The sequence below is a fragment of the Lichenostomus cassidix genome, chromosome 4 (assembly GCF_008360975.1).
Source record: "Lichenostomus cassidix isolate B80296 chromosome 4, HeHo_3.0, whole genome shotgun sequence".
Classification (NCBI taxonomy): domain Eukaryota; kingdom Metazoa; phylum Chordata; class Aves; order Passeriformes; family Meliphagidae; genus Lichenostomus; species Lichenostomus cassidix.
Window position 1 is genome coordinate 22,903,694 of NC_139484.1, and position 23,978 is coordinate 22,927,671.

Below are 23,978 nucleotides of genomic sequence, written 5' to 3' on the forward strand. Positions count from 1 at the left end.
CTCTGCCTCACCCACATAGCGAGAGGGAGTTATTTTACTCATTCATTCCAACCTACATTTATTTTCTACTTGTGGCTCATTTCCCTAGGCAGCTCAAGTTCGGGATGAATGCACCTAGGACTGCTGTGGTTTGTTTCAGTTTCCTGGTGCATTAGTGCCACTGCAACTGCTAGCATCACTTACATGCTTCATACATAAGTACCAGCCAGCAACACCAAATTACAAAGCAAGGCTACCTACAATGTTTGTCAGCTTCCCACTCCTATGTTGTCATGAGAACACGTTCTTTTTACTGTTACCATGGCCTGTTGCTGGAGGAAGAAGAGACACTTATCTGTGGAGCCCTTCTGGATAATAAATTCCTCCATAACCTTGGCACTCTAAGGGCAGTATACAATTTCAGGTAAAAGCAATTGCCAAGGGCACTGCTGATGCATTCTGTACTTCATTTGCATTTCAACAGAAAAGAAAGGAGGAGGTAGAAGGTAGGCAGAGAAAATAACACCAAAATTCAGAAACACTTCTTTAAAGCAGGGCAAGACAAGTAGTCTCTGTTTCAAGTCAGGCTGGCATTTTTACCAGCAGCTAACAAAGCACACTTCACTCATTGACAAGTTCTGGGGTTCATCACTTGCTTTACATTTCCCCACTCTCTATATAAGTACCCACTTCTCAGAGTTTTCAGCTTCTTTTGTCAAGACAGCCAAAAAATGGCAGAGAAAAACTGACAGTTCCACCATTCCCTCACAGGTGCTATGTAATACTCACACAGAGGTCTGAGTTTGCTTTTACACAACTTGGGATCATAACCATAGTGAGGATCACACATTACAAGGCTCCTCCTGATGAGCTGAAGAAGTGTTGCAGGACAGGAAAAAAGGGCACATCATCTCCTAACTTCTTACAGAAGCAGAACATTTCTCTTCCAACAGCTCATGTGTCTGGCCCCTCTTTTTGCCTATTCAGTCTCCCATTTTACCTCTGAGCAGGAAGAAACCACTGAGTAGTGTGGGAAGGATGCTCCCAGCCCTTGTCTTATTGCAGTCTCCGTTAGCAACTCTCAGAAATCAGTCACACAGAAGGAAAATCTCCAGTTTTAAACTCTGGCACACTGAAGAGATTTGAGAGTTATCAGGATTGTTAATCACAATTATTATACCTAGAAAATAAATCAACAGCTGAAAGAGCTGTGGAAGCACATCTTACTGCAGCTGGGAGCAAGTAGACCTGTTCCACAGCAGGAGAACCTGAGGCAATTTCCCTTACTGTTGGCACTTTCCTTGCCTGGGTGGCTGAAAAGCAGTGTAAAGGGGTAGATTCTCCTTCTTCTTACCCATGACACCAACACTTGGACTGACTGATCCACTAAAGGAATTCACATAACTGTAGCAGTGCCAGACCTGGCCACAGAAGAAGAGAGCTCAGTTCCATGCTACCTCTGTGCCATGCAGCCTCAGGACAGTTATCTGCTCTGTTTGCCCCTCACCCAGATATTGGTTTTCTAAACTCTCCAGGGCTGGGCAGAGTTGTATCTGTGCATTTGTCCCTCTGCAGGGTGTATTTGTGCTCACCAAGACTGGTCCTCTGTCTCTCCTGAGACTTCAGCCAACAGGCTGCTGTCATGTAAACATTATTAACTGTTCTTAGCAATGTCTGTCTTAAGAGCACCTTGACCAAAACAGCACCTATTTGTGTGTGTTTCATTAGGGACATTCAGATCGCTAAAGAAGCCAGATCCTTCCATATGGCAGCTACTTACCAGGAGAAAAAATATTTTATACCAATAAATACTACAGGAGACGGAAATATTCCCATTGCATACTTCTTAAGTACACTTGCTCTATTCCTGGATGGTGGGCTTGTCAGAGGACAGATCCTCAGCCTTCACATCCAGTGGTAACACAAGCAGGTAGCGATCCAGAAATAACAGCAACAGAGGACAGTGGATGTCACATCACAGGTTTTCTTTAATTTGTGTAATGCAAACAAACAGACACAGAAAGGGATATAACAAAACCACAAGGCATAATTTAAAAACACTGTATATTTTTTATGACACTGTCCTTGGCTGTGACTAATTTATCTCAGCTTGACACGCCCAGGCATCAGGGACACGCTGCCCTGGACACTGTTCTGCTCTGACAAAGAGCATAAAACTTCCTACCATGCCATCCCTGGTCTTGTGACACAGAGGGGAAAGTCAGCACCTGCTTTTTTTCCTCTGACGTCCAACACTTCCTGTCCAACATGCAATTCAGAAAACATATTTTGGTGAACTGCTTCATGTCTTCTGACATCAGCAGACCTGTCTCTAGAGCAGCATGGTTATTGTGGCTCACAGGAATACTTCTAGTCCTAGTCACTGAGAAAGTCTAAGAGTACAGAGGTGTTTTGTTGTAAGTAACCATTTATGTCCTCAAGGTATTGCAAATATTTTTAAATTGTATTTTAATGAACGTAATTAATTTTATTGTAGATTCTTCTCAGCATCGGGGAGAATTTGACTACCATATTATATGTTTTCTTATTTATAAAATTATAGTACTTTGCATTAATAAGGTTATCACTTGATGGTTTCCCTGCTGTGTCACATGCAAAATATCTTACAGGGACAGAAGGAAAACATGTTGGGTTTAATATAAAATCAGTCTATTTTCTGGTAGAGGTAAGTCATGGAAAAATGAGATAAAATAAATAGCATTTAACAAACATTTCTGTTTACCACAGATCCATTTTCTATTACTATCTGGCAATACTTTTTCTGTTGCTCTTCCTTGAAAGACTCCTTGACCTTTTTCCTTTTCAGTCCCCCATCCCTAAAAGATACAGAAAAGAAACAGCCTTAAACTCACTTCAGGGTGAAGGCAGAAAAACACTACTATATTTAGACTATGTAGTCAAAGCAGTTTCCACTCTTAATGTTGACTTTTGTAAGACAATGCTAAGTGATTTATACTGCTAAGACTTTCCACACAACAATGTCCTTCTTTTAACCCAGCATTTAACAGACAAGTAATTAATCTTCACCAATACTGACTGCTGTCTAGATCCACCTGTCAGCTCTGTTTCTCTCTATATACTATATTATTCTAATTATTCTAATGGAATTGTTCAAGTAATAAAGTAATATTTTTTGACTCGGAGTCACTAAGGGTGGTGCATTAAAGTGCAAACAAAGCAAGTTTAAAAGGATTCCATGCTAATGTTTCAGAATACAGAACACCTAAATATGCTTTAAACCCAATTCCAGAGGTGTTGCTTCTTACCAAGGAAGCATAGACATTCCTGCCTGAGCAGCAATGACAGCCTTGACTCTGTCAGCAAATTGAACAGCATCTTCTTCTTCCTGGAAAAAAAAAAATTAAATAATTGCTTTACAACATAGACATATTCTCTGTGCCTCACCTAAAGAGATAGGTTTTGTCAGACAGAAGGCACTGGGGTTTATTCCAGATGCACAAGCCAAATGTGACCTGCAGGGCAGTTTCAGCTGATGCTGGTTTGTCATGTTTGGTGCCAAAGAGAACTAAATGGGAGGCTTTCTGGTTTCTGGGGAAATCTCAAAAAACACACAGCCTGAGGTCCCAGGCCTGGCCAGAGCAGGAGATGCATCCCACATAAATCCACACTCTCTTAATTTTAAGACTATAGCCGTGCTTCCTGGCCTTTTTCCATTAAGTTATCAACAGAGATCCACAAGCACCTTGTGTAGTAATACAGACATCCTTCCAGACAACATTTCACAAGCATTTTCAAAACATACAAAAGCGTAAGAACCTCTTTGACCATTGGTGGCAGGTACCACACATTGCAGACAATAGCCCAGCTGGTCAACACATTAAAAGCATAGGTCATGATGGAATGCTTTGTGCTGTTCCAGAAGGCATCTCCAAAGCGGGGGTCATACTGGAAGACAAGAAGAATAACCTACCTTAGTTTAAATCACATAAGCTGCTTTTTCTGGCCACAAAGTCACAATTTGACTTCTACAATAAGGGGCAAATCTAATCACACCTCCTAAAAGCATCAGTAAATTCAGAGTAAAGCTCCAACATTTATTACAAGTTTCTAACCATTAACCTTTACATGCAATGCATGAACCCAAACTGTGACAGACCTGTTGAAATACTACTATTGCAAAAGATTGACTCAAAATGTAAAAACTCGTCATCTACAGATATGACAGCTCCAAAGGCTTCCTTGAAAATGCTCACACCTGTTTTAACAAGTTCCATAGGATCAGGCAACAGAAAAAGTAACTAATGTATCTGGATCTAGGGTGACTTGGCTAAAGCTACTCGGAAAGACTTGGAAGTGCCAAGAAAACTGCCTTTATCCTCAGAGCACACAAGAGCCAGCAGCCCTAGCACAGAAATGAAGCATTTCCCATACTGCTTAAAACCACAAAAAGTTTCTCAGGGCCTATTCAGTACTTTATTCACACCAAACATACCCCTTTTCAAGGTTTACACATGAACAGCTTCTCTGACATGACAAGCTTTTGCAAACAATCCTTCCATGTTTGGAAAACTTGTTACAGTACCTTGATTGCTACTGGATGGATGGTCCCTCCTACCTCAAAGCTTCCCTTCTTAAACATCATTACTGATGTGTTGTTAATACAGGTACCTGGTCAGAATTAAAACAGATGAAGGGCTTAATCCACTCTGAAAAAAGTATCAGGAAATGAATCCTAAACTGTCTTAAGGAGACTTAGTTACTAAAGTAGAAAGTAAGCTTTAGTTCTGGAACATAATCCTAGAGCCTTGTATGACTTTATTGTATTATATGCTGAGCAAATAAACTGCCATAAAACTGTCATAAAATACTAGAACCTGACTTTTAATATCTCAGAAGAGCTAATTAATTCTCCAAACTAAAAACAAACACCTCACTTGTAGACACTGGATATAATAAACTGCACTCAATGGCAAGAAGTGCAAAGAGCAATAAAATCAATATAGTTGTTTCCTACCTTCTGGAAAGATTAAAATGGGTAACTTGGCCTTATCTGCAATGTGTTCTCTAATTCTGTGGAAAGAAAATAAAATTTCAGTGTATACTTCATCTTTATATTTGTCCAAACATCTAAACCTCTGTTACCTCTCACACAGGACAAGAAAAGCCCTTGCCCAATTGCCTTTTGCAGGTCAGTAGCCTCAGTTGGGATATGTGCTGGTTTCAGGCTTTTATTTCAGTATCTCTTGCTAATTAAATAAGTAGATTTTCTAAAAAACTCTATGAAGTTTCATTTTACCATTTTAAGCAGAGTATAGTGGTACTTGAAGGATGTGAAAATAACTTCCCAGACTCCAGCTATGCATGCAGTCAAACTTTTCTTTAGACTGAAATATATTCCAAATTCCTGGTTTTCATCAGTTTTATGTGTATCTAATGATTCTCCACATCTAGTTAAGTGACAGGCCACTATCTTACTACATTTGCTGCACCACTTAAAACCACGAGTATCATCACTAAGCATATTACTGACACCAAAATCTATCCATTTTCCAACTGTCTTTCCAATTACTCAAGAGCATGTAGCTCCTCTCCAGTCTCATAAAGAACAAAATCAAAACATCAGATTCCCCCCAGGCAAAAAGAAAAGAAAGAAGACAACTGATGACAAAAAATGACAGCACTGATGACATATTACCACACCTGACCAGACAATGAAGCAAACATCTCACTACCTTACTTTTTCCTCACCAGGTGACGGTCTTTCATTTCTGAGCGTTCAAACAAGACATGCTGAGATGTTTGCATGCAGCATTTTTGAATAAGTCCCATAAGCCCTCCATGTACCTGGCCAACCTGTAAGCCCAAAAGAAACTTGTTACAAAGCAAACACACACAACACACACACTTAAACGATAAAATTCTAAACACAGATGCAGCCATTTCTAAACTTACTGACAAATTATGCCAATCCTCTTGGTCAGTGCACACACCTGCCTGCATCTGGTTTTTTGCAGTCCAGAATGTGAGTTTGAATGCTGTTGAATCCCAGCCTTTCTACCAGGAAGTTTATCCTCTTACCCAACACTATATCTACAGGCATCTCAACATTTCTGATATTTACCAACTGTCTTGTTCATACCAAGGAATAGCATCGATCACTGGTCAGGATTAGGACATCCAATGGAGACGTGTGGTTGGCTACACAGATGCCTCCTTTCTGTGGTTTGTTTTCCCTGCAATGAAAACCACGAAAGTAATTAGTTAGATTTTATTATCCAGACAACAGGGCCCATCAGGTGGCAAACACTGAAAAATATCTAAGTGTCTATTTAACCAAGAAGGCAGTACTGCACCACCTACACACCCTAACAACACACAACAGAAAACATAGCAGAGCATGCAAATGTCCTGGCAGAGTCTAGGTGATCCAAAGAGCTTTTTGGATCAAATTGTGCCATCACAGTATCCATGCAGTAATGGAATAAGAATCCTGGTCCAAAACTTGAGATGTTGAATACTGTAAGAAATCAATTCCAGAGTAACAAGAGCAGGATGGCATCACTCACCTGTTGTGGAAATGAACAAGGCCACTCAGACATCGGACACCTAAGGTGGCACATATCATCTGGATCTGGTTGCTCAGCCAGCCTTTAACTCTAAAAGAAATGAAGCCATAGATCCATTTCCAGTTCTATGGAGTCACACATAGGACAGTGCAATGTAAACTCTCTGAATTATCCCCAGTTGCTGTTACTACAAAGACCATATCAAGGCTTACACTGCATGTCTGCTTTCAGATGCCATTGCCATAACTCTCCCTCACATCACTCTATAAGTTTACAGGAGAGAAAAAGTCACCTCATGATAGTCCACATCAATCTTCTGGATTCAAGCAGAGTGTTCCCAGTAGTAGTTCAAATCCTCAAAGAAATAAAGAAGTTGAAAGAGCCCTCAGCTAATGCTTACCTGCCATTTGGAAACTGTGCTACTACTGTAGTGGCCAACACCAGCAACAGGATGCTGAAAACAGACAAGCAGACGCTACAAAGTAAAATAATCCTTATTAAATGCCAAGAAGCAAAAGTGGAGGACTAAGTAAGAAAGTATTTTTATTTGGGCCTTTGATCCACTTCACAATGCTTCCTTCCAGCATTAATGGTATCTAACTAACAACATACCACTAGCTAACTAGTATGCAAACCACTTAATCCAATCTTCTGGATTTTAAAAACAAATTAATTACTAATAAAACATATGGAACATGAGAAATTTACTTTTTTTTTAAATGGAAATAATTGAGTTTAGATGGCTTCTTGAAACAGTCATGCAAAGTTCTCCTTCCTGCACTAGCCAATAGGATATTATTTCACAATTTCTGTAGAAAGTACCATGAACAATGATCCCAACAAACTCCATCTGGCTCACCGGAAAGGCAGCAGGAGGCAATACCGAATTAGGATGCCAGTGACCCAAACAGCAGCCAATTTCCAGCTGACATGGTGCAGGTTGGCATTGTTTCTGCTGAGGAGATTCCAGGACAACAGCTCCTCGGAGGAGAACCGTCGAGTGACTTCATCTTCTGCAATTGCCTCGCAGCCCTTCTTGGAGAAGTACATGACATCAGCAAGGCTGAAGCATCCTTGGCACCAGCCAGCAATCTCCTCTTCCATGGGGGTCTCATCTCTCTGGATGATCCCTGCACGAGGAAATGAGCCTTCCTTCCACACAGTGAAATGAATAATATGGATTCCAAGGAGAGTAAAATACATGTGCTTTTTAGAAATAGCTCTCCTCCTACTCAAGCACCATAATGGCATTTTAATGCCCCATTTACTGACAGTTCATTCTACAAATTACTTCTCCAATCCTATGGCATATAACCCCCCTAAAATGTTGAGAAAGGAGAAAAGGATTCAGATCAAGCTGCAAATAAAACATTGAGCACAACACCTATTTCATTGTCATTTACCAAACAACATAGGTACTCACACCTAGAAATGTCACCAATACACTGCCAAGATGGCAGATCCCTCCTGGTGCCCTGACTCAAACTCAGGCAGAGTTTGTATGATTGTTATTCTTGCTGCTGTTGATTAGTTTTTTGTTTCCCAACTGCAAAAACCACCTTCCTCTGGCATTTTTTTTCCTTGGAACCTTCTATCTTCCACCATCCTTTCTTCTTTAAGACTTACTTCTCTACCAAGAAACTTTGAAGTGTCTAGATTCCCCCCCTCCCAGCCATACACAGCATTACACAGACATGTTGTGCAGGAAGAATGACAACATATTCTTGCTCTGCTATTTGTAAAATTACACTCCACAGGGCAGTCAAACAGCAAGTCTCAGTCAAGTTTGTTGAGGTCACTCTGAGACCAGATTGTTATCTGGCTGATTACAGTGACTAAAATTCTTTTGATTTTTTTTTTTGGGGGGGTGTGTATTGGATGACATTAAATATGCATTATAAAAATACACTTAATTTATCTCGATCAACATACTGCCCCCTGATCAGAATCACAAAACTTTCCTCCAGCTGCATTTTAGTCAAACCTTCAACACCCAGGAAATCATTAGCTGACAAACCAAGCAGCCTATGTGACTAAGGACTAAAAATGGCACTACAAGTAAAAGGATTACTATGAGAACTTAACCCACTCCCCTTTGGTCGAAGAAGAAAGAAAAAATAGTTGGGGGGAAAAAATATTTTGATTTTATCCTCATGCCTAGAGAAGAGGGCAAATTTTTACTGATCCATAGGATGCTGTAACTCTTACTTGAGACACTCTGGATTTTTTGCATGCTAGGAGTTACAAGAAGTAAAAGAACCATGCAGAGGCATGTCAAGCACAAAGAACAAAGAAATCCTCCCAGTCCTCTAAGGAGACAGCTGAGGAAGCCAGAAAGCACAGAATACTTATGAAAACAGGGAGAAGACTTATGAAAACAGGGACAGCTTCCCAAATGCTTATCAGCAATGTCTTTTTGTACCCACACTCGTCTCAAACTTCTTTTATTCACAAGACTCAGACATTCAGAGATTACTTTGTGTATAACATGCTTTTGTAGGTTTGTAACTTCAAAAGATATTTGCCCATCAAATGCCATTCTAAGTAAGACTGTATTAAATAGTTGTCTTTTTACAAGCTAAATAGTGTCATATCCCCTTCATCCAGAGATCTTACCAGTGGAGATTAAATTTTCGAGTGCCAGTGCCTTCTGCTTTTTCACTCCCTCCTCAATCTGCAGGGTGGCCCACTGTTCCCAAAACAAGAAAAGCAGATGTTGATGGTTTTCATTTCATCATTTCCAGACATTCTGTAATTACCTCAGGTGAATGGCCTGAGCTGCTTTTACACCTGCCCAATCTAAAATGTTCATTTTGCAAATTCAGCCTGAAGGCTGCCCTGAACACCTTGTGTTTTATTTGTTACACCAACTCCCTTTTGCCATTTCCAGGAAAAATCGTTTGGCTCAAACTTCTTTTTAGGACACATGCAGTTGTTTTTTTCTGGAGGTCCAACAAATTGCTGAACTACCTATGAGACTCTATGAAATCCAATGTGTCCAAAACTCTCTCTTCTCCAGTTAGCTTCAGGCAATAGGATTATGCAAAATAATATCACTGACATTACAGAGATGCCAGAAAAATAGATCTAAAAGACTTATATTAAATAATAAAAGAGATTACCTCGTTTTAAGGGCATTCAAGTGGTCTCTGTTGACAGAAAACAGAGGCAGCAACATTTTGTATCAATAGTATTACAGAAGGAGAAGCTTTGGTAATGAGCTTTCACCCTTTCCTGTCTTCACCTTTTTGAGCTAAACTAAGTTTCTCCTCCTTGTGCAGAGCATCATAAAACTCTCTGTTAGCAAAACCAAATATACCAATATGCCTAATTTTTGAAGTTTTCCTAGTTTTGAATGTTTTCATCATACATACATAGACATATAAAGAGTAGCTCTCATAAGTACAAATTCTGCCTGTATTTATGTCAAGGTACATGCCCTAACAAAGACAGCGTAGGCTCTGCTCATTATTAAAGGCTCAATAGCAGTTTATACCTTCATCTGCTATTAAGGCTTTCCATCTACAACAGATAAGGATAATCCATCTGCTTCACATAAACTCTTGCTAAACAGTGTATTCCCCTCTTACTGACATGTGCAGCTATTTAAGTAATCACAAAGCTGATCTCCAGTAGTCTTCAGTACATTACAACATGTCTCATGTGCAAATATCAACCAGCTTTTTGCCACCCTTAATTTTCACATGCTCTCTACCAGCTCTTTCTGTAGCTATTAAAGTTAAGTCAGTAACAAAATGGACACTTTGCCATGACATAAGGACATATAAGCTACCCTTAGCTGACCTTTTTTTTTACCAGCCATCATAAAATATAAAAGTGAAAGCAGAGTAGGCTTTGATGTAGTATTTTAAACTCCATGCAAACCATCTTTTATCACACCATAAAGCAAACAACCCCCAAAAACAAGATGTTAAAAACCCCACACCACAGACCTTCATTTTGTCTATACTTCCCAATTATTCTCCTGCAAAGGTCAACAGGTACATCATCTCTCTCAATCTTTTGCAACACATGGAGAGTCATTCATAACTGTGGAGCCAGGGGATGTCATGAAAACAGCAGCCCACACACTGAGAAATGAAAGAACATACAGAACAGGTACAGGAACGTTGCAAAAGAGAGTAAAGGCAGATGTGGCAAATTTAACCTCTTTAAAAATACAGCTGCTCCTCATCCCTTCCCCAGTATCCTTTAGGATAGTTGCATGGCACAAGGGAGGAAAAAACATATCACATAACAAAAATCACTGAGATTGGCAAATAAAGCCTTTTGCCTTAGTCTCTGCTTTTCTGTCTCATGTCTAACACCTTTATCTTGCCTGTCATTGTCCTCCTACATAAAAAAGCACCTGTCGGCTGGCTAGCACTGCCAGAAATGAGCTTGCTCATGCTGTCCTGAAGGATTTGGAGTACCTCCAGGAGGCTGGCTTTTGATTCCCAGATAGAAAAAGGGTGATAATCACTCACCAAACTGACTCTACAAATACACATTAACTAATCTAAATGAGCAAGACAAGGCAAAACCAAAAAAAGTATAAAGCTTACTAGTAAATTATAAAATATTTCCTCCTAGCATGGAGAAAGAGTGAGGCAGAAGTGGCAGACTGTAACTAAATAGTCAAGGCTACAAAGGCTACAAGAAAGATAAGGAACAGATACACAGGGCTTGTTAGACTGGAAAAGGGCTGGCTGAGATGGGTTAAGACAGACATCTACAAAGTCTGGACTGGCACAGAGCAGGTACTTAAGGAACAGTTATCCATTTTCTCTTCTATTACAAGAACTGAGGTTTACCATGGGACACCTTTGGGCAGCGTGTATGAACAAGGAAAAGGAAATCTATTTCCATAAACCATCCTGTGACACTAAATTCTCCTAACTCATGGGTCGGCATGGGAGGATGAAGCACAAGGAGTGAGGAGGGAATACAGCAGTGCAGCCACCCAGGTATTTGGCTTTCAGTCAAGCCATTGAATTGATGCCTGTCAAAGCCATCTGTCTGGGTCAAACTCTGGACTAATTAACCCTGGAGGAGCTACTTTGTTGGTCTGCATTCAGTAGCATGTGTATGTATAATTTGTTTTTAAAAACGAAATAAGACTTTGTGATCACCTCCGTATTGCACAGTATTGAGACAGAGCTGTCACGCTGGTCTTTGTTGCAAAACAGTAATGAAAGGATGTTTTAAATACCTTACAAAAAAACATAGATGTTGCAACTAACACAGAATTTAAGTATTAAATGTAGCAACTTCATTCCTACGTTTGCTGACTGAATGAGAACTGAGGTGTTGTGCTTTCCTCCCTCCCATTCCTGAAGTGATGAGGACATAGGGAGTCTAAACATCCAACAGTTGATCCCAGCTGGAATACTGAAGACTTGACAGCTTAACTCCAACAGCGCATTAGTTTGAGTTTCCTGTAATTACGTTCTAAACAAAATAAGGGTGCCTAATACTTCATTATATTCATTACTGTCTTCATAGGACATGACATGAAATACAATGTGGAATGTTCATTTCCTGAAATCTCATTTTTTGCAGTTTTTTTCCTCTTTTGTCCCTTTCAAGTAGAGCTTGGTAGTCCATTTTTCCATATTATGTAGTAATTCAGTTTTGCCTCCTTTCCCATATTTTACTACCTCATCTCCCATGCTCTCACAAAAGGTTTTTCTAATAATTCATTCAATGAACTTTTCTCAATCTTTTCCTCACATGTGACAAAGGCTTTGGGGCAATTCCCCTATGTAAAGTCTTCCACTACAATGGCAAAGAGAAGGTTGGTATGTTTTCAGCACAAACTAAAATCACCATCTAAGATAAAGCACTTGTGACCCCTTCATCCAACAGTCCTTTCTGCCTGGCCTCATTTCCCCTTGCCCATCACAAACATGAACCCAGATCAAATGATCTGAGTGTTACACTCAGTATCTGAGAGGATGTGACTGTCCACCCTCAGACTGTGGAAAGGAGTCACAAATCTCATGGTTGCTCTGTGGGCGTTGATGAAATGGATTGAGAAGGGTTTGTCTGGGATAAAAGCACAGGTATAATTTGTTTGGCTTTTGATGCAGAGGCTAGTTTTGGATAGCCATGTATTTCAAAGCACAGCAGTGCACTTTTTCCCCAGGTGAAGTAACCGCAACATTTGCCATACCCCCAGTAGGAGTTTACAGCATATGAGCTACCTCTGGGTACAAGCGAGCTCTCAGTTCAAAAGCTACTCATAATTTTTAGCTGGGTAATTTCTTCTTCTCAAGAAGCACCAATGCTCCAATTTCATCCAGAAGTTCAGATCTCATAAAATTCCAGAATATCTCTTAACAAATAGACCTGCAGCTGTTTAATATGTTTCTTTGACTCTTCACAGGGCTGTGAGAGCATGGTATGGATTTCATCCTAGCAAATGCATTTTCTTTTGCAACAGCTGGAATAACATCCCTGGCACACCTTTACTATTATTCACATCATCAAAAAACCCCAGTACAGACAAAGCTCAAAGAAAAGACATTGTTTACAAATAAAAGTTTACAAGCATGTGTGAAAGAATAACTCTAACAAAACCCAAGCCACATTCACCTTTACCATTCCCAGAAATATTTGAAGGTTAAATTAAGGGTAATAATAACAATTATGGACTAACAGATATGCAATTGAGAAATTACTGTATTGAAGATCTTTTGCTATTATGTTATCCATATGTCCTCAAAAAAAAACCCCAAACAAACAACCACAAAATACCACAAAAAACACCTGCAAACACAAACAGTAACCCCCAAATTTTCAATTCTTGAATCTTACTTTTTTATCAAGACTTATTTTCTTTCTAACATAACAAGTATCTAGGTTCCTTGACAGAAAAGCAGCAGAGGGTAAAAATTATTTCCATACATGATTACATCTTTTGCACTTGTTCCCATCACCATCCACAATGCTAAAACACTTCAGTGAAGTCAAGAAATCAAGGTGACTAGATCAAAGTCAAGAATCAAATGTGCCATTATATGGCAACATTACTCAGTGCTTAGTAATAACCTGAAAATCTGAGTTTCATTCTAAAACACCTTTTTTGCTCCCAACAAATTCAGAAAGGTCTACAGATACGCTTTCTTTGAAAACACAATTTTACAAAATATTTTTGATGCTTTGATGCTTGATTTTAGTCGCCACTCTTCTATTTTTCTCAAGTTGACAAACACGGAGGAAAATAAAACATGTTTTCCCTCTGCTCAGCTGTAAGAAACAGATATAAATTGTTCTCAAGTGAGAAGATTTCTATTAATTTTGCTGATCTGCATAACAGACTAAATCAAAGGCAACACAATGGAGAGACCTGTCATAGTGGTCAAGGCTGGATTTTTGCTGAAACATCAACCACTTGGTGCTTCCTAGAGCAGTGGTATTCCTGCAACATAGTCAGTAGTGTGCTGATGTATGACTAAGCATCTGCTCACAGTATTTCCAGCTTAGCTATCCGGGAAGGCATCTGGTTTCACCATTCTGGATGACAACAGGAACCACGGATGGTCTCTGTGCATTATCCCATTAGCAATATCTCAGGAAGACAACACCACGGCTAGATACCAGTCAACACTTCTCTAGGCTTTCAATATCAAGTTGCTCATATCTCAACCAAGCCTGCTGTAAAGCTGACTGTATTCCACAATGCCATTCTGGCCATGTTGCGATGGATGAGCCCCAGGACTCTGAGAACAGGCCCAGCACTTCCATGCACAAGCTTTAACCCAGCAGGTCTCAGTCCTACCCTTTCTTCCAAAGAGCCCAGTGGGCCACAACACATGCAAAGGGGACCTAACATTCTCTCCATACTCTCTCCTTCCCATTTCCCACCAAGATAGCTCTTAGTTACTCTTGGGGCACAATGAGAGGCATTTGACAATACTTCAAAGGAAACCGTTCGAATTAATTGTAAAATGAAATAGAGGAAACTCCTTTTTTGCCCACATGACAATTAGAGAGCAAAAGGAGCCAGCCTGAACAGCAGTGCATAGAACTGAGCTGTTCCTGTTATTAGCTGCTCTGGCAACAGGGAACTAGACACAAAAGGCTATAGCTGATCACATAACAACTAACTTATCTATTTTTCAATACATTGATCCGCCGCACTGTGAACACAGAATTATCATGTGCATAACCTGTTACAAAAACTGTGGAATGAAAAATACTTCATGTACTTTAAAAAAGAGAAATGTCTTCCTACATAAAACACACACTGAGTGGGTCAAATGTCTATTGAAGTTGGGAAATGCAAAGGGAAGAAAAAATACAGAAATTATCTTAATGCCCACCAACTGCAGCAGCAAAGCCATCCAGAGACAGGTTTGATATGAGAGTAGCTCTTAATTAGGGTACCAATAAGATTACCAATTAATTAGCATACCACTGGCTGGTTAAAAAAAAGTTTCACATATAAAGGCCAATATTACATACAGCCACCGTAGGCTGTCACTGCCCACTGACATCAGCATCTGGAAAAATAAGAAAGCCCTAAATTTTGCTATCATGTGCTCTATGCTAAATGATGTTCTTTCAGTTGAAGACAGATACTGCCCAAGAGATCTTAATCAGTATTAAAACAAACAAAACAAACAAGCAACCCCCCCAAACCCACAAACAAACAAACAAACAAAAACCCCCAAACAATAACAAAAGGGAATTACAAGAATAAAAGACAGAATTGGCCAGGTGGGATGGTAATGCTGTTAACTGTATCACACTGTTACAGATATGTTCTACTGCAACACAGATAACCCCAACAGCTTACTAATAATAGCAACAACAATAGTAACATGTTTTCTGCCACAAATAGAGAGTATATTCACAGAAACCAGGTCTATACCAGAAGCACTAAGTTATTCTACTGGAAAATGGAAACTATTCAATATGATGAATTTGCAGCACATACTTCTGGCTAATGATGGATATCAAAAATGAAACTTGAAAAAGGAATTCTGGCTTATTAAAAGCCCCAGAAACCTTTTACTGATAAAAGCACAATCAGGATCTTAGCCATGATCTGTTTATTTCTAGAAAAATTACACTTTCAGAAGGTTGCACAGATTTCTCAAGTCTTGTACAGCAGAATTTGTAACTGCTGGATCCCCTAGATTTATAACTGGGTGAAGCAAACACACAGAGTCTGGATACTTGCCTAGAATATTAATCCCATATGGTTAAAACAATCCAAATAAACCCACTGAAACATATATTCATCTAAAACACATGTTTTTGTTACTTACCAGCTCCCATAAACTAATAGATCTTTTTCTTTATACTTGAATGGTCATGAGTATTCTACTTGCATGAAGCATTCTAACCAGCATGACCTAGAAGCAAATATCATGGAATCTCTTCTTTAACCCCAAGAAACCTCAAACCACCAGATGGAATCTCTACTTTAACCCCCAAAACCTCAAACCAGCAGATTATAAGCCAGTACATAACTAGATATCATTAAAGACACCTCTCAAAGGATTATCACATAAAGCTGCAAACAACACATACAAGTTAACAGACGTTTTTCTGACAGCTTTTATGGCATTACTATCAAATGTACAGATTTTAATTTTTTTTATTAAACATGTCCTGTAGTAAACACATACCTTTTGAACCAAATTCTCAACTTACCTTTAACATTTTTATTACAACTTTCACATAAAAATGAGAAATCCCCAGTGACACTCGAAACACCGAAGGCAACAAAATTAATGCCACAAACAAAATCATCCAGATAGACAAAATCTTGCCTTCTGCAAGGTCACGGCCCTCTCTATTTTCTTCCATGTTTGCTCCCCCAAAATGCCAGCCAGCTGCCTTCCTGAAAATATATGTTCATCTGTAGTGGAGAATCTAGCAAGCTGCAAGAGACTGAAGCAAATAAAAATTACACATTCTAAGAGCCAAAGCTGTCTCTAGGAGAAGGCTGTTGCTCACTGAACACTGACACTACTGATACTCTCAATGATACGGTAATTTCTACCCTTTGTCCCACCCTAACTCCACCCACTTCCTTGTAATTGATAAGCATTTACTCACCACGAGAGAAGAAAGAAAAAACATGATAAGTAATAATATATGACAGATAATTAGATGCTGCCAATAAGGAACCTTGTCAATGTGACAGCTGGTTTTCACAAAGTGTCCTGCCAATAAATTACAATACAGAACTAGGTGGGTGTGTTTTTCAGACTGCCTAAAATCTTCTCCTCTAAATCTTACTCATACACATGAAGCATTTCGCCAACTGACATTTGCACAAATTTGTGACTTATTCAGTCAGATTTTCTATTTCATGGCAAGATAACTGCCTAGTTTGGTATTTGACCAAAGGAATTAAACTGAAGATTGAGGTGCGAGTCAGGATTTTTCTATTTTATTCTATTTTTTAATAACACATGCAAAATGAAGATGCAAGTTTTGGCAGGCAAGGATTGACAAGACAACAAACCTGCTCCCTCCACTGCTCTATCAGAAATTAGCCAAAAAGCCTGTGTTACAGGGTTACAAAATACACTGTGGTGAAGTAACAAGCCATCTATCTTTGCACCTATTCAACTAGAGAATTGAAATGCAATAGATAATCCTGTTTCTTCTTCTAGCCTATCAAATGTCAATAACTTAGTGCAATATTTTTCAGGAAAGGCCCAATTCAGCCCCTTACAATTACTCCTTTCCTGCCTTTTTGTTTGCATCACAGAAAACACAGAGGTGAGTGACTCTAGAACCTCAGGGGAGCCCACCAGCTGCTTGTTTACAACCTTCCCACAGAACAAATTAACCAGCCTTGATGGCATAAGCATTTAGGGTACAACTTCCAAGACAGGAATATGTTAGTCCACAAAAGATCTTCCTTTTGCCAGTACTTACATGAGTGTTTCTCTGAAGCCGGGACTGTCCGTCTAAAATACTGCCATCCCCAAGTACCATTGCTTGGTTTGTGTTGTGGAGCAGCTGAATTCCTTAGAAATGGATGCAACCCCAAGGATCCTCTGTAAAATGTGCACCAAACACTGTCCAGGCAGTAAGAGAAGCACAGCTATCAGAGGGGGCTGCACCACCTCTAATTTACACCTTGCACCAGGCACCAGCACGCAGACTCCTGACGTGTTACAAGCCCACATGAATCCATGGCATGCTTCTTGTGCCACGTAGTGAGTCCAGTAGCTTCTGTACCTTCAGATTTGCTGCTGCATGACATCCCTCAGGTCTTTCAAATTACAGTGCAATCTTTTCCACCAATATAACTTTTCTTTTGCATCTTTTCATTACTTAGTTTCTGTACCTTCTCTCTCCTTGCTGGCCTTCTTCAAGCCTTCTGTATCTTCTACAAAACTTCACTGGTTTGTTCTTTAGTTGTTTCTACCTTCCCAATGCTCTTTTCCTCAATGGCAACCTCAAGCCCCTCACTCTCATCACATTGTTGCTGCCAGGTACGCCATAAACCACTGTTTCTCACCTATCCCACCAAAACGTTTCCCTAGGAACAATACTCCATAGTAAAACAGCTTTGTTCACCCAATTCTCTTTAGCTACCATTCCTTATTCTCATTTCTGGTGTCTTCCTCAAGTGGCTTGCCCAGCTAACACACATTCCCTAGTGTGGCCTGTGGTGGAGAGCTGGAGGAGAGGGCGTTGATCCGCCCTGCAGCACCTCTTAATAGCTGCCATCAGCCTCGGCACAGGGGATCGGTATGCATGTCGTCTGGGCGCTAAAAACCTCGTGGGCGGGAGGGTGGAGGTAATTTCTGGGATCTGATTTGAGGCAAGAAAGGTGGGCAAAATGAAGTATTGCAAGGAACAGGAAGATGTGGTGACTTGCTTGGTGGGATGCCTCAGCAGTAAGTTTAGGCACACAAAAGCCGGAGCATTTCTTAAAAGGGTAAAAGGAAAAACAGACTTCCCTAGGCTGGGTGGGAAGAAGAAGATGTTTCCTCTCCTGGATGAGGGAGAATTGTTTCTCATCCTTGTGAAACCAAACAAAGAAAGAATTGAAAAGTTTCTAGTAGCCTCTCTATTGAGGTGGTCAAACTATCCAGCCAAAAGGTACTACAAGATCCATATGGCCAAGGTTCTTCTTACATTTGCTCTTTGCTTTATCTACTTTGTACCTCCTGAAATAATGAAAAACATTTCAGTGTTCTTACAATTCTGTTACCTTCAATGTCACATTGTTTGGGGAGAAAAGCAAACAGCCAAACATACAAAACACAGCCTAAACCACCCAATCTGGGAATGACACAGATATCAAAGAGATTCCGTACATCTACCTATTAACAGTATGGAATAAAAATTCTAATTCAATGGAAAATTGCCCCAAAACCCACTAAGGAATGAACTTGAGTACTGGAACTTTTCCAATGATGACCAAGAAGCCCAATCTTAGTTAAATTTCTGCCAAAAATGACTGCCAGACTTCTCATGCATCTTTCTGCTATTGAGATCATGATCATAAAAACAACTGACACATGGTGGTCTAAGCATGTCTACGTCTTAACTCCAAAGCACTGCGACTGCTCTAGAAGTAAACACAGATTTGAATTTTATCTCTGCCCTGAATGAAGGTAATGAACTTGTAATTCATACCACAGCTTGCTATTTTTTGGTCAGAAATTTGGCACAGCTTTTGGCACCCCCATCACAATAACTGATTTTTATTTATTACCATTATTTCAAAAGAACCTTGAAATGTATATGTTCGTCAAATTCCAATGTGAATAGATATGCATCCAACACTAAGCTGAATAACTGCAGTTTATGATGTGGCTACATAAATTTCCTCAGCACAATCATGTCTGTCAGAATTAGTTCTGCCATCCACTAACTAAACAGAGCTTCTGCACGTCATTCTTCTGCTCTTTTTGTCCCTCTTACCAACAGCCAGCCCGCTGCAATCATGTCTGTTTTGAAGCTGTGAGAGAGAGAGACTTTATCCAGAAGTGTGAAGATATTGCAAATAATTCAAATAAACATGCAGCAACAGAATTTAGCGCTCATTTGTAAGGTCCAGTAAATGACAGCTGATGAATTTATACCAAATTACCACAAGCACTTCCTTATGATGAAGTACCCTACATGTCAGGAAAAGCCAGCAGACAATGTGCAAAAATCTCTGTTCATTTGGAAGAATGAAATCCAACTTAGAAGAAAGGGATGCTGGTTACACAAGAAGAATCCAAGGGCAAATCTCCCTTTAATTTAATGAATCTCAAATTGACAGCCACAAGCATAAGAAATTTACTTGAAACAGTTCCTGGTCTCCTAGGGAAATGAAAAGGAGCTGGAATGGGTGTCAGCTGCCTACTCTAAGCTCTAGATCCCTTGAGGTCATTCTACTAATTTCATATTGCAAAACATTGCCTAATGCCTAAGTGCCAATTGTCGGAGGGAACCGGAATTACGACCCATTTATTTTTTCAGTGCAAGGAGAAGCAAACACAGCACTGGCCTGTGTCTGTCTGTAGTGCCTCACATGGAATGGTTAAATCAGGTATAAACAGCCTTTCCTACACAGCAGTGGTTATCCAGCAGTCAGCTTTCAAGCAGGTTCTTATACATTGTGAACAGATAAAAAACTGGGATGTGACAGCTTTCAAGAAATGCCACTATGGTTTTGCCTTCCCTCTGATACACAGAAGGAACACAGCCTGGAAATAACACTTGACATGGTCTTCAAAAAGAAGGAACCACACAGTCATAGAAATTTTGGGAACCAGTCTTCCCTGGTATGCTTCCTACCTATCCAATGGTAACCATTCCAGTGACTCTGAGGGGATGTCAGGGGAGAGTTTGCAGCCTGCCTTTCCTGTAATGCCTTTCTTATCAGACAACCAGAACATTGCATGTCCCCAGCAGATACTGCTCCAAAGTAGCACTGACACATCAGCTTCAGCCAGATGGTGCTTCAGATGTTGAAGTAATACATTCCCTAAGGCTTAACAAAGAGATATTTCTACCTGAGGCAAATGACAATGACCATGACTGTCAATCAAGGTCAACCTTCTACCACTTGATCCTTATTACAGTAAATATACAGGGGATGTTGTTCACCTGTTTGGAGTTGCAATGTGATCAAAAGCTGCTTACATCTAGAAGTCCAGAAGTACACCTTAGCCCTGCCACTAGGCACATGGACGTGTTACTGTTGCTAAAATTTTTCTTCTAACTCCAGTTGTAGGGCTCCTTGGTATTCCTCTGTAAGTTTTGCCATGCTACAAAGCAGACTGGTCTATTTAGAAAAGCCTTTTAAGTCAATGACATAGAGTCAGACAGAAAGCCTGGGCTGATTTCTCAGTATCACTTAACATACATGGGTACCAGGATTAGGTTTTGCAGAACAAGAAATTCTTCAAACAGGACTGATCACAGCATTCTGCACTCCGGTAATTCTGATGTGTGTACCCAGAATGAAAACTACTAAGAACATCTCTTTTTCAATTAAACTTTTACCAGCTATGACATCAACAGCAAAAAGCCTTTTTTAGTTTTGCTTATGTTCTCTCAGTGTTTCAACCTCACATTCAGCAAATTCCTTACCTGATTGCTTCTCAAGGGTGAAATAATCTCTGATCATTTTGTTTTGATATTTATCAAGACCGAGGTTCATGCTTTACTTGTAGAAAATCATCCAAAAGGCCACAATAACCTCCGAGGTCACCTACTGCATGGCAAGCAGTGTCAAGTGCAATATTTATTTATGGAAACCACACTGTCTTCATGCACTGAAGTGCAAATATGTGCTCCTCTGCATTCTCACTCTAACTGAGTTATGTCTGCTGCTCTTTAGGTCTCTACAGATCCCATCTACGCCTCTATACATGTGTGTGTTTATATCTGACCACAGTAAGATTGTGCTAGTTACGCTTTATCTTTGGCCATCAACAGATGAATTATGAAAACACTGAAGAAGTATCTTTAACTACTGCATCACTTATTAGGATGACTGCAACACATTTAGCTCTGACCACAGAAGCATTATTGTTTCCACAAAAGACAAATTTAACAATTACAGAAAGTTATTTATTGTGCCCTGTGCTTAAAGTAGGCTTGAGTCTTTGTGTCTCAAAGGAGGGAAATCCAACACTTGTTCTGATTACATTTGTTTGCCTCAGCAATGTATAAATAACCACAGATGCATTGGCATTACATGGCTGTCAATACATATCTCATACATTGTCCATATAAATCTTGTATGCATTTTGTGTATTATTGACACCGAATGCAATAAATTAATCTGTCAATGTCCAACATTTACTGCATTGATTAAATGCATACAATTTTCTCCCAGCTCTGGCTTAGGAGTGACTTCAAGCATAGCACAGGGTCCTTTGGGGCAATTCCTGAAAGATATCAGTACTTGTGTCCACTTTCAAGATTTCCTCCACAAACAGTTATGGAAGCTAGTCATGTCCATCTGTTCTTGTTGCCTCTACCACAGCAATGTGGTCCATAACAGAATCACTTGTTGCAATATAACCCTTTAGAAGTGTCATACTTACTACCTGTTTGTTTAATATCACATGGTCTGCATTGCAAGGAATGCATCCTAGCTCTTTCTCATAAACCTTGTCCATCATTCTGTACCATCCAGAGACTTGTGTTAACTTTATCTTCAGAGATACCTAACTCAGCAATCTAGATAATTTATGAGTGTGTTGAGGAATAAAAGTCTTAGCTTGTCCCTCTCTCCATCGTAACAACAGTTAAGAATCACAACAATCTTCCCTTCTAAATACTGGCATCATTCATCTATATTTAAAATAATATTTAAATAATTTTATTTAAATGTAAATATGCCAGAATTAACCATTCTCCTTCTAAATCTTGCAAAAAAAATTTAAGATAAAAGAAACTGCACTGAAAATATTAATTTTACATGCAACCTCAAAAAACATATGTGAGACCTAAAAAGCATGGAAACACCTCTTGAAAGACAACAGGTCCATATGTCCTATTTCAAGACTCAGGATATTCAAGTCTAAGGCTAAGAATGGGCTTACCTATGGTCCTGATGAGGGATGAAATCAAACATTTGCTCTCCTGAAATAAAGGAGTAAAACTTGTGCGGCCTTTAGATCAGATCACTGATCAAATTTCAAAGAATGTCGTCTCTTTCAAGTCTCCCTTCCTGAAATTGTTTTCTAGAGCTTTCTTCTGACTGATATGTCAGGAACACCTACTGGAACAGAAAAAAAAACATGCTACAAGTATTAAAAAGATGTAAAATATGACAACTCAAAAATTCAAAACATACATTCCACAAACTCAGTCTATATCTGAGGAAAATGTGGTACAATTTACTGCTGTCAGATCATTGTTTAGCATGATCATTATCATTTTTATTAGATTATTAACAGTTTATTAGGTTATTAACTTAGAAGATTCTCCCTACGATCTTAAACACCACAGTGCACCTCCAGACATACTCACAGCCTCGTGTCCTGTTTCAAAAGGCACAGCTTTGTTAGGGACAGGAGCTCAGCCAGTGCCATGCCTTTGCATATTGCATGCTGGCATGACACAATCCTCCCACTCTGGAGATGGGAGCACAGCTCGCTCCACCCACACTCCCAGTGGGATTATGTGGGCCAGGCAGTTTGGTTTAAATGCTGATATTTTAATTAAAGCATCAAACTAAAGCTTGTAGCACAGCTCAGCGAGGCACTTCCATGAGCATAGATCCTGCCTTTTGGCCCAGAGCTTGCAGGCAGGGGACTGGGAGCAGTGGCTGAGGACACGACAGCTGGATTTGTCCTCAGGACAAAGCCTGGAGCTGCTGCTGAATTCTGCATTCTATCAGAATTTACCACTATCAGTGGTACATCCTTCCTCCCGAGCTTTGTTAAGCCTCCCCCTAAGTGAGACCATTGAAGCATGTCCAGCCTTACACATTAACAAGGCAATTCTACCAACAAGTAATTTGACTTCCTAACCCCATCACTTAGAGTTTGCTTGTTAGCTGCTATCATATGGTCTCAAGCTGCACCAGGAGGTTTTGGCTGAATATTAGGAAGTATTCCTTCACAGAAATGGTTATTAGGCACTGGCATGGGATGCCCAGGGAAGTGGTGGAGTCACTGTCCCTGAAGGTGTTTGTGGTCGTGGCACTCGGTGACATCGTGGTGCTCAGTCTCGAGTTGGGCTTGATGAACTCAGAGGTCTTTTCCAACCTAATCGATTCTGTGACCTGTTTCACGGATTAGATCTCCCTTCTTGCGGATTAGGCTTGAAAGCAGACAAAGATCAAACATCAGAGCGCGTCCTTTCTTGACAAAATGTTTCCAAATGTTTCCAAATTCCGCATTTAGCAGCTGAGGAGGATGCCGGGCCCCGCCGGCGGGCCGCGCTCGCTGAGGGCCGGGAAGCGGCGGGCCGGGCCGGGGCGCTGCCGCCGGCGGCCGCTGGGGGCTCCCGCCC

At 40.1% G+C, this 23,978-nt stretch overlaps 1 protein-coding gene across 12 annotated transcripts; it reads right to left on the minus strand.

Annotated features, from left to right (window-relative positions):
• Positions 1–1,964: 1,964 nt before the first annotated feature.
• LOC146438029 (glycerol-3-phosphate acyltransferase 3-like) lies at positions 1,965–23,883 on the minus strand. Of its 12 annotated transcripts, none has more exons than XM_085058268.1 (13): positions 22,562–23,883; positions 9,144–9,216; positions 7,387–7,657; positions 6,928–7,002; positions 6,528–6,617; positions 6,101–6,194; positions 5,699–5,814; positions 4,976–5,031; positions 4,544–4,629; positions 3,778–3,906; positions 3,267–3,346; positions 2,723–2,816; positions 1,965–2,372 (listed from the first exon to the last, which is right to left on the minus strand). In XM_085058268.1, the coding sequence occupies exons 3-13, from the start codon at positions 7,629–7,631 to the stop codon at positions 2,106–2,108; spliced, it is 1,332 nt and encodes a 443-aa protein (XP_084914394.1). In that variant the 5' UTR covers positions 7,632–7,657; positions 9,144–9,216; positions 22,562–23,883; the 3' UTR covers positions 1,965–2,105. The 12 variants fall into 12 exon arrangements, with proteins under 12 accessions (XP_084914394.1, XP_084914396.1, XP_084914395.1 ...); XM_085058270.1 differs by having other exon boundaries at positions 7,387–7,675; XM_085058269.1 differs by having other exon boundaries at positions 7,387–7,679.
• Between the last annotated feature and the right edge of the window lie 95 nt (positions 23,884–23,978).

Bases quoted from the DNA above. Each gene is read 5' to 3' on its own strand.
- LOC146438029 (XM_085058264.1), bottom strand. From the start codon at position 7,778: ATGCCATTATGGTGCTTGAGTAGGAGGAGAGCTATTTCTAAAAAGCAC. The intron at 4,630-4,975 runs GTAGGAAACAAC...AATTCTGACCAG, and splicing joins CATTTTAATCTTTCCAGAAG to GTACCTGTATTAACAACACA. The intron at 3,347-3,777 runs GTTCTTACGCTT...TTTTTTTTCCAG, and splicing joins TGCCACCAATGGTCAAAGAG to GAAGAAGAAGATGCTGTTCA.